Genomic DNA, 14,747 nt, shown 5'->3' with positions numbered 1-14,747 from the left:
TCACCGCCCACTCCACGCTCCACTGAATCTTGGTTTGCAGCCTCTTCTTATACTGGGGTTTCTCCTTGTAATCAATAATTTTTGGTTCTTTGTTGTTATAAGCAGTGGTGGTTGAATAAACATCTTTACACAAATTCATAAAGCCTTTGGGCGATAATCAGTCACAGATAGCCATTTGATCCTTGTAGATCAGAGAAGTTCTGGAAGTCTGGTCCTTGAGATAGGCAGCATTGATCAGACAAAGGCAGGAAGGGCTATTGGGAAGTCTGATTTTGCAAGCTGGTAGCCGATACAACTTATTTGGAAAACATAATATAATGTAACATAATACAACATAATATAAGGTGATTTTAAACAGAATGATTTTATCATATAATTTCCTTTGTCTAGTGTTCATGCTTCACTTCAGAGCTTAGTATTCTGGTTTATACAAACCCCAATGCTTTTGTGATTAACACGAATCTTTTATCAATTTTCACAACACTTTAGTATTGAATGCCAGTAGAATAAATCCACAGTACCACCTGAATTTCTGCGATGCAAAGGAGAAGATAACAGCGTGTTACTGCCAGATGGTTTAGTCGTGGCTGCCCCCAGCTGGGCTAAACTGTGGCTTTATTCAGGGATACCAGACGTGAAGCAGTCAAACGAACATGTTTTATTCTGGGCTTTCCTTTATGTAACTCACGGGGCCGGGTCCTGTGGCGCAGTGGGAGCTGTCGGGCCGAGCATGTGAGGGCTGTGGGTGGCCAGATGAGTGCCAGGGTCCTGCTCTGCCCCTTTCCCGGCCGCGTTCGTTGCTGCCCGGCCCGGCCCGGCCCGGCCCGGCGCGGCGCGCAGGCGCTTTGGGCAGCGCGGGCGGGCGGAAGCGGCTCGGGGGCGATGCTGGCGGCTCAGGGGCGCCGCGTGGCCTGCGCCGTGTCCGGCGGCGTGGACAGCGCCGTGGCCGCGCTGCTGCTGCGCCGCCGAGGTGCGGGGCTGGGGCAGGCACGGAGGGGAAGGAGTGAGGCCTTGCCCTGCGCCGTGCCATGGCGCGGGGCCCGCGCGTTCCCCCTCGCAGCCGGGTCCGGCCCGCGCCTCCCCCGCGCTCGGCCGCGCCCGCGGGCCGGTGGAGCGGCCCCAGGCCGGGCAGGGCAGCGCGGAGAGCTGGGCACCGCGGGGCCGCAAACGGCCCTAAAAGAGGGAGCGGGGATGTGACTGACTTACCGTCGCGTTAGGTTGCTAGAAGAGCTTGGGTTAGCTATCACCTAGAGAAAAAAAACATAGCTGTACAGTAACTGTACTGTAAAACGTAGCACAGAGCTACTCGCATCTTCGGTAAGATGCAGTTACTAAAGCCATTCTTGAGAAATACAGGGTTTGTGCCTCGGCTGTAAGAATGCAACTTTCTAAGTCATTCTTGCCTTCATTTCGTAGGCTATCAGGTGACAGGTGTGTTTATGAAGAACTGGGACCCTCTGGATGAACAGGGAGCTTGCTCTATTGACAGAGATTGTGAAGATGCCTATCGGGTGTGCCAGAAGCTTGATATCCCATTTCACCAGATTTCCTACGTGAAGGAATACTGGAATGAAGTATTCAGGTAGAAACACATTTACCGTAGTTGGTCTTTCATTATATAGGTGTGGTATTGTGTTACAATGAAAAGTAAGAATGGACAGATAATGAGCAATGGCAATTCATTGCAGTTTTATCAATGCTCAGAGAAAGCCCTGAAGCCTGTTAAATATTGAGGAATTATTTTTTTCTCTCATTCGTATTTAAGGTCAGAATTTATATTTGGCTTTTAATATGTATTTTTTTTTAGTTAGTAGGAGATTTCTCCTTGCATGAATGTGTAGTAATTGCTTTGTTGCAGCTTATTTCTTCAGCTCCTAATGTACTGGCCCAACCTTACTGCAACTTGAAAAAAAAATTATTTAATGGGGTACTGTTACTGTCTGTATGTGTAACGTATGCAGTGCATTTTACATAATGTGTGCTGAATCCAGTTTAGCACAAAATGATTGTTACATAGCCTTGCTTCTTTAAACTTATAACAAATCTGAAACTGTTCTATAAAAAAGGGTGCTCAGATTTTCTGTGAATTTGTTAGACTTTAAGGCAAGTTCTGCGTAGGAAAAGCTGAGAGATTTTCTTGGAAGGTAGGACAAGAAGGGGCACGTTGATATAACAGCATAATTTATGCAGTGGACATAAGTACATAAAAATTGTTCCCTAATCTTCATCATCCTCCTTTAAATAGTACTGTTACTACCTTACATGAAACTGAGGAATAACCTGGTCATGCTACTTGTACTGCATGTTGAAATGACATCAAGCTGACTACCAAAATTTTAGACCGTCAGTGAAGAAAACAGCAAAATAGCTCTTTTCTGGGAAAGTTCACCCCATTTTTCCCTTTTGGTCTGAGAGAATGAGTAAGTGCTACAAAACTTCTTGGGGTTTATTAATACAATGTTTCCAAACATTCTGTTACAAATGTCCTGATTTGTTTCAGAATCTTTTTTTTCTTTACTGTCATCATCACAGATCTTAAATTTACTCCTTTAAATTTACTCCTTTTACTCTTTAAAGTGTTATTCACCATAAAACGCCTTTTTTAATGAGAGCTGTTCCAGCTCTTGTCTTTTCCATGGTTTATTCAAAGCTTCTTTCAGTTCTTTCTGTCAGAGAGAGATCCAGTAGACACCCTTCATTGCCCTGTCTCTGGTTCTGTGCTTTACTAGAAGGTCTGAATTGGTGTGAGGGTGGCTTTGTGGTGACTCCTCTATAGAACTCCTAGGGTACCATAGGAGTACACTGTGGGTCAGCAAGAGGGAGGCAGCTCTGGGTAGATCCAGGTGATTTAATTGTTAGTATGAGTTGTTGAATTTAGCACTGTTAAAAAGGAGTTACAGAAAATAAGATATGTTGCTTTATTTTCTATTTTTTAATGTAGTGTCACACTGTAAGGAAGAAGCAATTGATTCTGTTTCAGATGGAGAAAAGTGAAACCAAATACTAGGATTGCTGTTCTTTTAGATCCAGTCTGTGCCCTCAGTTCATCTTGAGTGCAGTGGCTACTGACAACAACCTGACAAACAAAATGATGTAGTGATAAGGCCTTTTGATGTATCAGGTTAGCTTTGGATGCTGGTTTAATTTCATTCATGTTATTTCAGCTTTTTCAAGTGAATAATACTAAGTAATTATGCAACAGTGTAAAACTACAACATAATTTTGAGAAACTTAGAATTTCTAGAAAGGAAAAAAAAAGACAAGAAAAAGTCTCTAAAATTGAGCCCCATGAGTGACTGCTTGTGATGACATTATTGCAGCTGAAATTACTGTCTGTTCAGCTGAGACATTCCTGGTGTGTACCACCATATTGTCCCACTGAAAAATTAAATAGGGTTGTTCAATTCTGGAGGTAAGTATTCTGTGAGAGATGATAGGATGTGCACAGTGGACAGCCACATCTGCCCAGAGGGAATATTAATTTAATAAAAGAGAGTTACAAGACTCTAAGTCATAATTTAACCCTGTCCTCAGTACACTTTGGAGAAAATCTTCCAAACATTGGTTTTTTAATATTAAAGTCTAATGGGTATTTTATTTCTAACATAAATTATTTACAGTGATTGGGTCTTCTCTGGGGCTGGAACTCAGCTTCTCATATTTAAACACTGTCCAGTTTCTGATAGTATTATGCATGTTAATGATTCTGATAGACATTTGAATCTTTATTTTACAGTGACCTCTTAAAAGAGTATGAATTGGGAAGGACGCCTAATCCTGATATTTTATGTAACAAGCACATCAAATTCAACTATTTCCTGCATTATGCTATGGATAACCTTGGTAAGGCATTTTCAAGTGTGTTAGTACAGAGTGTGTGCCATGGAAATGCTTAAAGGAAACAAACTCTTTAAAAGGTGGGGAAATACATGAGTTCATGTGCATGCCTAACTCATATCTCTGTAGTAGCATGTCAATAATTGTGAAGTATTTGGTTTTAAGATTGCTTTTACGTAAAGAATCATAGAATGGTTCATGTTGGGAGGGACCTTTAAAGGTCATCTAGTCCAGTTCCTCTGCCCTGGGCAGGGACATCTTCCACTAGATTAGGTTGCTCATATGTAGGAACAGATTTATTTCAGGGGCATGCATTGACCTGAACATTAAGTTTTACATTCTTAGGTGGTCCTTAAAGTACAAAAGTACAAGTGCTGGCATGCTGGTGAATAGTTTGCATTATTTAAATAACAGGAGTACAATTATTGTCAGTGTGAGACTTCTCTATAGGTTTTCTTCTTTCATTGCTTTCTGCTTTTCTTACTGTATGTTTGCAATTGTGTTGTGAACTGTGAATTTCAAGTTTCTGCCTTTATGTTATGTTTGGTTTTTCTTCGCTTAATAGGAGCAGATGCAATTGCTACTGGGCATTATGCCAGGACCTCACTGGAGGATGAGGAAGTGTTTCAACAGAAATATACGAAAAGACCACAGAAGCTTTTCAGAAACCGTTTTGAAGTTAGAAATAGTAAGTTGTGTCTTTATTTCATGGTTTGTCCTACATGTGAAAGAGAGATGTAAGCTATATTTGATGTCACAGAGTCAGAGATGTTTTTGATCTTACACGCAATGATTACCAATTAAACCCCAGCCTTTGTAAATGGTTGCTTGTGCTAAACAAGGTATTTACATTACTGAAAATGACCCTGACTTGTCAAGCATTACATTTTCTTGTTTTAAAAGTCAAATGAATGTCTAATACATTATGAGAAGTATACTATATCCAAAGGGAAAAACACTTGTAAACTAAAGCTATGCAAAACTGTGATGATTTTACATTCTAGATTCTCTGCTTTCATTTGTCCACCTCTGGAGTTAAAGGGGTTTGTTTCTTTCTTTTAATTGTACTTCTGGAAAGTTGGAATGGCCCCAGCTGGACCTATGGTCTATATATGTGACAGACTGGTTTACAGATGTTTTTTGTGATTGGCTTCCTTGCCCTGTGACTGAGATTTTGTATCACCAGTTGTGACTGAACTATTGGCCTGTAGTTTGGGTTCGAGTCATAAAACACATAAGCAGTGTTTGTACAACAGCAGAACTATTGACTTTTAAAGAGGGGGGTGTAACATGATTGAAAAATTGTACCAATTTTATTTCATCTGAGTAATCAGGAGATTTCATCTATTTTAAAGAAAAAGGTCAGACTTCTCGAATCTCTGAGCATTGGTAATAACTCCACTGATTGCTCAAATTATTGATTTCTAGTAGGGTGATTTCAGGGCAAAACAGTGTCTTTCTGAAGAACAGTATACTCCAAGGTATTTGAATCTTCATTCTCTCTTTCACAGGAAATATGAAAGTTGGGGGTTTTTTTGTATTGTCGATGTTCTTGCCAGTGACAGATGCACTATTGAAATAGATGAGGCAGTGTCTTTGTAAGATTCTGTGTAGTACAAAACCAGAATCTTGTAGACCTTTTTAGTGATGAGAAAATATCCCAGTGTTTTCATTAGATTTTGAAAAACATGTAAAATATTGTCTCTAACATGTGTTTGAATATAGTAAATCAGAAATGTTGATTGTCAAATAAAATACTAAAGTAATTTGAACTATTAATAGTAGTTATGTTGAGATGTTTTATGTGTTTCACTTTGCAGCTGTGAAACTTCTTCAAGGGGCTGACCTCTTTAAGGACCAGACCTTCTTTCTAAGTCAGATTTCACAGGATGCTTTGAGGAAAACCATCTTCCCTTTAGGGGATTTAACAAAAAGTTTTGTAAAGAAGATAGCAGCAGAACATGACCTTCATCATGTGCTAAAGAAAAAAGAGGCATGGTAACACTTAACACTGTTTTGATTTATATTTCTCTAAAACAACTTTCCTGAACTTTTTGAACTTTAACTTGTGACAACTTGTCAATTTCTGATAGGAAAGAATAATACAATAGGTTGGGAAACATTTTTCATAGTTGTCTATTTCCTTAAAAGTACTTTTAGGATCTTGTGGTTAGTTATGTAGTTAGCTTGCAGGTATTTTGTCTGCTGTTGTATCAGAAGAACTAAGATGAAGGTGAATGTGTAGGATGCTATGAACCTAAAGGAAAGCATCCTCTATCACAGCAAAGGAGAAGCTTTTGTTCTTTATTCTCCATAGCTTTTTAGAGCTTCTTCACTTATAATTATTTCTCACTATGTCTTTAGAAAATGGATCATACTGTTTTTTCCACAGTTACTCTTAAAAAAAAAAGTTCCGTTTCTCTGAGAACGAAGACTTCATGAGACGACCTTAAAAGCTGTAATGCAGGCTGTAGTTACGTTGCTGATGCTGCCTTGATTGCTTTTCATGCTTATATTCAGCCTCAGTAAATGGGTGTTTGAAGAATGTCAGCAGTAACTGGAAGGGAAAGAAGCCTATTTGGTTCTGAAAGTGTTTTTTTTTCAAGAGATAGACCATCACTATATCATTTTGTTACTTTTGTGCTTTAATATGAGACATCTGTTTTTAATATATATACAATCTAGTCACTAAGGTGAATGTATTTATTGAACAGGTGTTCTATTTCCTGTTATCCCTTTTACTTCTGTGCTTACAGCTCTCACTGATTCTGTATAGAATTAGTTATGTTGCAGCAGATGTGGTGGATTTGTTTATGAGATACCTAAGATAGTTTGGGATACATGGGAGGGAGAAAAAGATCTTGGACAGATTACTAATTGACATTGTTTCAAATGTTTTTCTCTGCTTTTGTGTATTCAATTCCATGGTTCTTTTTCAGAGTATGGGGATCTGTTTCATTGGTGAAAGAAACTTTGAAAATTTCCTTCTTGAGGTGAGCAGCACTAAATTTCTGACAGTCTTTGTTTCTTTCTGGTGTTCAGTTTTAAAACACTGTCTATAAAAAAATCTCTAGCAGCTTGTGGTCCACTGTAAGTAGCAATGTCCCACCTCCCTTTGCAGTCACAAGCCTAGTAAGAAGCTGACACCCACAGTCTGTAGGAAGTATCTTGCCCCTCTACCAGCTGTCACTCATTTTCTGGAGCAAAAGAAGTGAACATGCACTCCTGTGCCTGCCAGGCTCTGAGAAATGGTTGGAATGTGAGAGGGGCAAAGTGCTGGATTCTGCCGTCTCCTGACATGTGAGGATAGAAGAAGTGAAGCCTGGAATTACTGCTCATAGGGACTGCCCTTCCTGCTTTTTCTCTGAGAGCAGCATCAAGGAGGAGTCAGTAAGCTGCTTGGGCAGAGCTTGCTTCTTGAAGAGTTATTTTTCATCTTTGAGAGAATATAGTGACAGAATCTGAAATATGCTATGAGGTTTTCTTGGGCTGTCTTGTGACTTACCTCTTCCTCTTTGGTAGTATTTGGAACCTCAACCAGGTAACTTTGTTTCCATTGAAGATAAGAAGGTGATGGGAAGACACAAAGGTAATTGGCTAACCTACCTTAATAACTTACTTTTAGATAAATGGAACAATACCGCTTATATTTGGAGGGACAAATTTTGGGAATTTCCAAAGGTGTCTACAGGTTTTACTCAGTTTGTTAAACCATGGAAAATTTGCTGTATGCAATAGTAGAGCCTTGAACTACAACTGATTCTTGATTATTTGTCCCATATTATGAGAAAGCAAATAATTATTAGAGTTACTCTGTTGATACTAATTAATTGTTATTTTAATACCAAGAGATCATTGTTCACTTAATTCCTTCAAAATGACTCTACTTCAGTTCCATATTCTTTAGTACCTAAACTTTGCAGAAGAAAATGCACCTCAGTGATGCACAGCAGGACATCATCAAACATGGGCACTTTAACTTTGCCTTTTCTCCTGTGTGTTCTTCCTTTGCTGTCCTCAGTTCAAGCTGCCAGAACTGAGTTTCTCTGCCAAGTTGTTTATGATAATAGGATGTTATGCTAGTACATAAAAGTAAGGGAGACTGGCAAGACTGAGTGGCAGATAACCCACAAATTGAAACTGAAATACATAAATGTATATATTTTATAATACTTAAGAATGCCACAGTTGAAATGGATTAATTTGTAATCTTTAGTTTGCATTTCAGGTACAGATGAAATTTCAAGTAGATGTTAGTTTAGTTTGTGGTTAGCCCTCTTCTCTAAGACAGCTTAGTTTGTTATTCTTTGTTTAGTTGTAAAGTTTTGGGGAAATGATTTTAATGTGTTCTTCTGAAGTAAAAGATGAAAAGTTGCTAGCAGCATTCTATTTTCATATTTCTTTAGGTTGGTTCCTCTTCACAATCGGCCAGAGGGCTCGGCTGGCAGGCCTCAAGGAGGCTTGGTTTGTTGCAGACAAAGATGTTAGCACTGGAGATGTCTTTGTGGTGAGTTAATTAACACTGGATTTGCAAATGACTAATGCATGCATTTTGTGACTGCTGCTGTATGGAATGTGAGCCTAACCTGGGCAGAATTCTTGGCTTTCATTTTGGGGGAAACAAGAAAGAACAGCATAGCATCAGCAGATGTGAAACATCTTTTCCAAACAGGCTTTTCAGGAGCACCAAATTGTTTTAGATTTTGGCATGGAGTTTTACTAAGCAAAGTGCAAATAATGAAAAGAATCAGCCAATCTCTGAGCTCTCATTTTCTACTCTAAAGCATGAGGGTTTTATCTCAGTTATTATGACATGGTTTATAAAATGTGTATTACCTTGGTTTATGATATATTGCTGCTTTGTTTTTCTAGTAAAAGAATGAGAAGCCAGTGACAGAGTTTTATCATTTTGAAAACTGAGGCAGAATATATATGATAAATAATAAATAATTGGTGTATTAATGGCTAATCATATGAGTTGACACAGACTTCTGCAGCTTGCTAGCGTTGATAATATTTCTTCCTGTTCATGCAGTTGTTATTCTTCCTGGATACTGATGTGATTATAATGAGGTGTTCTACTGCTTGTTGATATGCCAGTGCATAGGACCATAATCAAATGAGAATTGAGAAGAAACAGACAGGAGCACTAAGAAAAATTTTTATGTCCTACAGCGAGTTTGTCAAAGGCAATGCCTTTGCTGGGGAGGTGTTCATTTGGGAAGCTGGAGAAGAGGGAGGTAGCATCTTGTTGATACAGGATAAAGGTCAGATTTCTGAACTCAGCCTGAAGAAGGCAAAAATGCAAGTGGAGGGAAAAGCATACAAGAAGAGAGACATGACTCTGAGGAGTAGAAGACTGACAAATCATTCAGGCTTGCTTTAGCCTAATTAAAGTGCTAATAAGTTTTTGCTTTCTTGCTCGCATTGCCTTCATTTTGCTATGGCTTGATGCTTCTGTATTTCATGTTTGACTTTACAAGTTTCATGCTCTCTGGCAAAAACATCAGCAATAAATAAATATATTTTAAGGCACCATCAAGAGATCACCCTGCTCTGTACAGAGACCTCCTGCGAACAAACCGAGTGCACTGGATAGCAGAGGAACCTCCGGCAGAGCTCGTTAGAGAGAAGATGATGGAATGTCATTTCAGATTTCGGCACCAGATGGAGCTGGGTAGTCAAACTTTGTTTTTCTTTTGTCTTGCTCAGTTTGTGAAACTGGTAGCGTGTTGGTGTAGTTCTGCAGTAACAGTGGAGAGGTTCTGGCTTGGCCTTCCTGTTTCTGCAGTGTCTTACAAAACAACTTTGTGCAGTAATATCTTGACTTACATCTGTTTAACCTTGATTTTCCTTCTTTAATGTGAACATAATGGTTAACTTCAGGTGTTTGATCATTTTCTGCTCTAGTGCCTTGTGTCCTGACTCTAAACCAAGATGGGAGTGTGTGGGTAACACTAGTGAAGCCAGCAAGAGCTATCACACCTGGACAGGTAAGTTATTAGAAGTTGTTTTCCTTCCATTTTTGTGTTTTACCTTATCTGGCTAATAAAACAGAGTAGATTTTTTATTAGCTGGAGCTAAGTAGTTAATTTATTTGCATGTGAGAGTGGTTAGCGTTATTTTTACTATTTATCAGCTATTTTCAGGGAGATTGTTTCTAGTTTTAAATGATCTGTTGTTATCTGTATAGTCCAAGAAACTTGCTTACAAATTTTAGAAATACATGGAAGCATCTCTGGTAATCAGTTGTATATGCAGAAATGGAAGCTGTTGTTGTTTGCAAGAAATAGATTTTAAAAGACATTAATTTGGTAATTGCATGCTTAATATGGGTTAGGTGTTCAAACCTGTTTAGTGAGACTCTGTCTGGTGAATTCCATTGTCCTGGACAGCTGAGGAGAGGTGCTGTGCCTAAAGGGATGCCTTTTAACATTGCCAGTATAAAGATACTCCATCACATTCTAGCATATTGGCTCTCAAGCATTCCCTGCACCCCTTCTGCCAGCATAAGTTCTGCCCACCCTCCCCAATACTTGGGGGGCCTGTGGGACAAATCAGGAGGGAAATTAGCTGAGAACTGTTTGTAGTGGAGAGAAGCTGAGAAGAATGCAGCCAGGGTTTATGAGAGACATGAGAAGTCCCTGAATGCAGGAGCTGCTGAGCCTGTAACCAGGCTCTCTACTGCCAGGTAGTGATGAGACAAGGCAGGAGATCTGGGCTGCCCTCTCCTGCAGGAACCTTCTGAGCACATCAGGGAGCTCCAGTTGCTTCCTTGCAGATGGTCTGCTGCCATAGTCCTTGGTCCCCTTCCTGTTTTGACAAGTGCCACCATAAGCTGGGCGCAGTTTTCTGGGGAAGGTCCAGCAGATGATGTTACATGTGTCATCCCGTTTGGAAAGGAAACTTTCCAGCACAATCCATTCCACCTCAGTAACTGAAGAGTTTTGGGATAGCCTTGTCAAGTTCATGATGAAATTTCCACCAACACTTTTATAAGTTTACACTTATGTGAACCTACAAATCCTCTGTAATTTGGGGGGTTTTGTTTGTTTCGAGTTGGTTTTTTTTTAAGATTTAGACGGAACAGATGTAAATTGCTTACTGTCCAGCAGGTCTTGCACAGCCTACAGTTGCTCACTGTGGTTTTTGCAGCTGCTAAAAGGACTGTCCCTGTGTTTATTTCCTAGTTTGCTGTTTTCTACAAGGGAGACGAATGCCTGGGCAGTGGGAAGATCCTGAGGATAGGCCCATCAGTGTACACCTTGCAACAGGGCAAAAACCAAGAGGAGAGTCCAAAGAAGGAAGAGATTGACAAAATAGAACCAGCAACATAACGCCTGGGATTGTTTATTGAAGAACTTTGGAGAATTTGCTGACTGAGAACAATAAAAACTATAATAAATGTGGTTCTTAAGGCCAGTTAACCAGAGAGTCCCAGCTCTTGACTGTTAGCACTGAAGGAGTTTAAAGCCAATCTGGTGCAATTTTGCTGGACTGTATGGTGCTGTTTATATTAATACATATCAAGGGCTGTCCTAAGGTGTTCTGTAATAGTAATCTTACATGCAAGAATTTTAATACAAAAATCATGTCTGAAATAATAAATCTATCTCTTATGCTTATGTGAAATGCTTTTTTCCCCCCGCCCTTACTTAAAGGTACCTGTCCCTAGTAAAATATATGTTATTTTATACTAAATGTGTGTTTGTGCTTTGAACTCTGGAAGAGGAATGAATGATGTTTAAATTCAGCATTTGGAGTGAACTCCAGGCAGCAGATACTTATTTTTCATTTTGCATAGTTTTATAAGAAATGCTTTGGACTCTTAAACTGTATTAAGTAGTCGCATCAGATGTTTATATAAATCAGAATTATAAATCTTTGAGGCTTAAAGTCTTGAATGTTAAATGTTTTTACACAGCTGACTAATTTTCTGTTAACTCCTGAGGTCTGAGGCTGTTTGGTTTATCTCTTGGAGAAGAGAATGCATTGGTATGCTTGAGCAAAATGCAAATTCATAGGGATTTCCTTATTGTGGATCAATATAGACCTGATAATGATTGGATCTTGCCATGTTTCAAAATGAAGTGTTCTTAGGAAGAGCTGAATACTCCATCAAAATTAGGTAGTTTTATAAGGACTGGGTGCATATTGAGGATACCCTAAATTTATAATAAAACTTAATTGCAGCATTAGCAAAAATGAATTCCTCTCTTTCAGCATGGTAGCAGAAGATAACTGTTCCTGAAGTACAGCTGTGCAGGAGCAGGGCTTCCTGGAGGTGTAGAATTCTGAGATTTTAACTGGCAGTGAGATCCCAGGTTTGCTGAGAGCTGCTGAGCCAGTGCTTCATAGCAGGAAAGGTTAACCATGTCCTGCTTGTAGCACAGCTAGCATTGGATGCAATGAATATCTGCTACAGCACCTGCAGAACAGAGGCTTTTGAACATATTCTCTGCTTCCCCCTTTTTATTTAAGCATCCTTAGCATTGGACACAGCAGTAATCCAGGATGGCTAATGCAGAAAGTTCAGAAGCTAACATGCAGCTCTTTGGTGGAAAGCTCTCCAGTAATGATCTCCATTCACTTTATAGGCTCAGAGGACTTTGATTTTTATCATCAGAGGTGTAGTTCATGGTTCTGCTGAAGAATCTTCATCCCAGGTAGAGGTGAATATGGACAGTGTTTGGTTAGTACAGACTCATTGTCTGAGAAGGGTGGAGGCTGCAGCTCAGTCTCTTAACATGGTGACAAGCAAAGCCCTTTGACATGATGAAGTGATTCTTGCTCCCAGTGAACTTCACCACATTGCTGCGGGCTAGGAGTTAGTGGGCATTTGTGAAATTCAAATTGCAAATGGCTTCTTGCATGGGATGCTTCACAAGAGGCTAAAAGGGTGTCCAGCAACACCACACTTGTGTGCTTAAACCAGCATTTCCAAACAGCTTGGAAACAGGAAGGTAAAGGAATGAGATTGGTGCTGGGGTCAGGCAGCCATGTGCCCTACAAGGGACTGTCACTGACACCATTGCTCACACAGCCTTTGCCAAAGCTGGAATTTGGCCAAGATTAAGCTTGAATAGGGTAAAAGCAGTGTGGCAGGTCAATTTTCTTTTTTTATATCTATTGCAGAAGATTAGCATCAATGTGCTTTTTAAAATTCATTGGCTTTTCACTTTTTTTTGTTGTTTCTTCTGCCACTTTGGGCAACAAATTGCAAGCAAGTGATTTCACTTTCAAGTTGTCATTAAGCTTTTTAGGTCTTGAAATATTTGGTTTCAAAGACTCACATGCATAACTATTTAGAAAAGGATTTTTCCTTCCAAAGTAGAAAATGTGATAACAAGATTAGGATCATATAACTGAAAAACCACAACTCATGTCAGCTAAGGCTGGGTCTGAATTGAAATCTCTGTTGTGCCCTGTGAATATATTTGAAACCTGTATTTCTGAGTGTATAATGGCTGAAAAATTGCACTCCAAGTGCAGTTTTATTCCAGAAGTGCTTGTGTAAAACCTTTCTTAATTGCGCTCCTGGTTTTGCTCCATCTTGGCAGTGTTCCTGCCACAGCTGGTGCTGGAGGACAGAAGTGTCCCCATGCAAGGAGAGCAGGGCTGTCCTGTGATTCTGTCTTCACCTGGTTAGGAACTTTGGAGCACTGAGGTGTTGCACAGGTGTGGTGAAGGATTTCATTGGCACTATGGCAGCACAGTATTTGCAGTCCATCAGTAAAGCATTGGCTCATAATATTTGCATTGGCTTTTAGGGCTGAGAGAAGCTGTCATCCTCCTATTTCAAAAGTGAGCATTCAGTCTCTTTAGCTGCAAACCACAGGCAACAAAGCTGCTGTTGTTTTTATAAAGCTTTATCCTCTTCCTCCTTTTTAGAGTAGGCCTAAATTTTTAACATATTTAGAGGCAAAAAAAAAATAACTTTATGGATGCAGCATTTAAATTTGTACTTTTCTATATGTAAATATTGAATCCAGCCCCTATAGAGAAGGCTGAGCTCTCCCTGGAAGCTGGGAGGTGTGTGCAGTCTCTCCTGTGCAGTGTCTTCCCCGAAGGCAATGAGATGGGACTGGAGTGAAGGCTCACAGCACAGCCTCTGCTGCCGGGATTTCAGGATCATGCTGTTTCAGAGTAAAGGATGCAATTTCCCCTTCCACTTTGATTCCAAAACAGATTTTTCTAACCTCTCTTTATCCAAAAGAACCCTTTCAGCTTGGAGGCTTCAGCACAGGAAGGGCCGGGGAGAGTCTCTGCTGTCCCTGCTTTGCACGGGACCGTGTTGGGTTCTGCAGCCACAATGAGCTGCAGGGGAATCTCAGCGCCATCAAACAACCTCGGGTTTAATTTTAAAAACGCTTTCTCTACATTTATACGTATTTCCATGCTTTAAAGTGTTGAACAGAGTGGAATGATCTATGATAAATGCGATAATCACACCAACGTGGTACGCACCAGTGATGCAGGGAATGATGTGCCATTTCCAGCTTTAGCACCAGGAGGCACCAGGGCATCACGGTCATCCCTCCCCAACCGTGGGCAACCTTGCTGGGAGATGGTGGCAATTAGCACATCTGTAATTGTGAGGTTTTTTTCCCCTTTTGTTTTAGATTTTTGCAAAGTCAATCCATTGGAAGAATCGCCCCTCGGTGGGTTTGCTCACGGCAGGGATAAAGCTGCCCCGGCATGTCAGCACAGCCATGGGCCGGCTGAGAAAGCAGCACCTTTTAAAAGCCAAACTCTCACTGGGGCTCGGCAGAGACCATGGTACAGGTCAGGCCAGTGATCCCTGGCAGCAAGGAAAACACACACTTCTTCCTCAGAGTTCAGGTCCTGCCTGCCTTCTTTCCCCTGTGCCAGGATGTGCAGGTCATTTGTTTCCTGGTCACTCTCCAATT

General features: G+C 40.4%; 1 protein-coding gene across 3 annotated transcripts; it reads left to right on the top strand.

Moving 5' to 3' along the window:
- Positions 1-852: 852 nt before the first annotated feature.
- Positions 853-11,538, top strand: TRMU (tRNA mitochondrial 2-thiouridylase). 3 transcript variants are annotated; one of them, XM_014868960.2, is made up of 11 exons: positions 853-970; positions 1,417-1,582; positions 3,737-3,843; positions 4,403-4,525; positions 5,658-5,830; positions 6,777-6,830; positions 7,360-7,426; positions 8,244-8,344; positions 9,370-9,514; positions 9,748-9,830; positions 11,028-11,538. In XM_014868960.2, the coding sequence occupies exons 1-11, from the start codon at positions 883-885 to the stop codon at positions 11,172-11,174; spliced, it is 1,254 nt and encodes a 417-aa protein (XP_014724446.2). In that variant the 5' UTR covers positions 853-882; the 3' UTR covers positions 11,175-11,538. The 3 variants fall into 3 exon arrangements, with proteins under 3 accessions (XP_014724446.2, XP_088021916.1, XP_088021917.1); XM_088165790.1 differs by lacking the exon at positions 853-970 and adding an exon at positions 1,111-1,317; XM_088165791.1 differs by lacking the exons at positions 853-970; positions 1,417-1,582; positions 3,737-3,843 and having other exon boundaries at positions 4,408-4,525; positions 5,717-5,830.
- Positions 11,539-14,747: the final 3,209 nt, after the last annotated feature.

This window comes from Sturnus vulgaris, chromosome 5 (genome assembly GCF_052056855.1).
Source record: "Sturnus vulgaris isolate bStuVul1 chromosome 5, bStuVul1.hap1, whole genome shotgun sequence".
In the NCBI taxonomy this organism is placed as follows: Eukaryota; Metazoa; Chordata; class Aves; order Passeriformes; family Sturnidae; genus Sturnus; species Sturnus vulgaris.
This window is presented reverse-complemented; position numbering and strand designations above follow the sequence as displayed.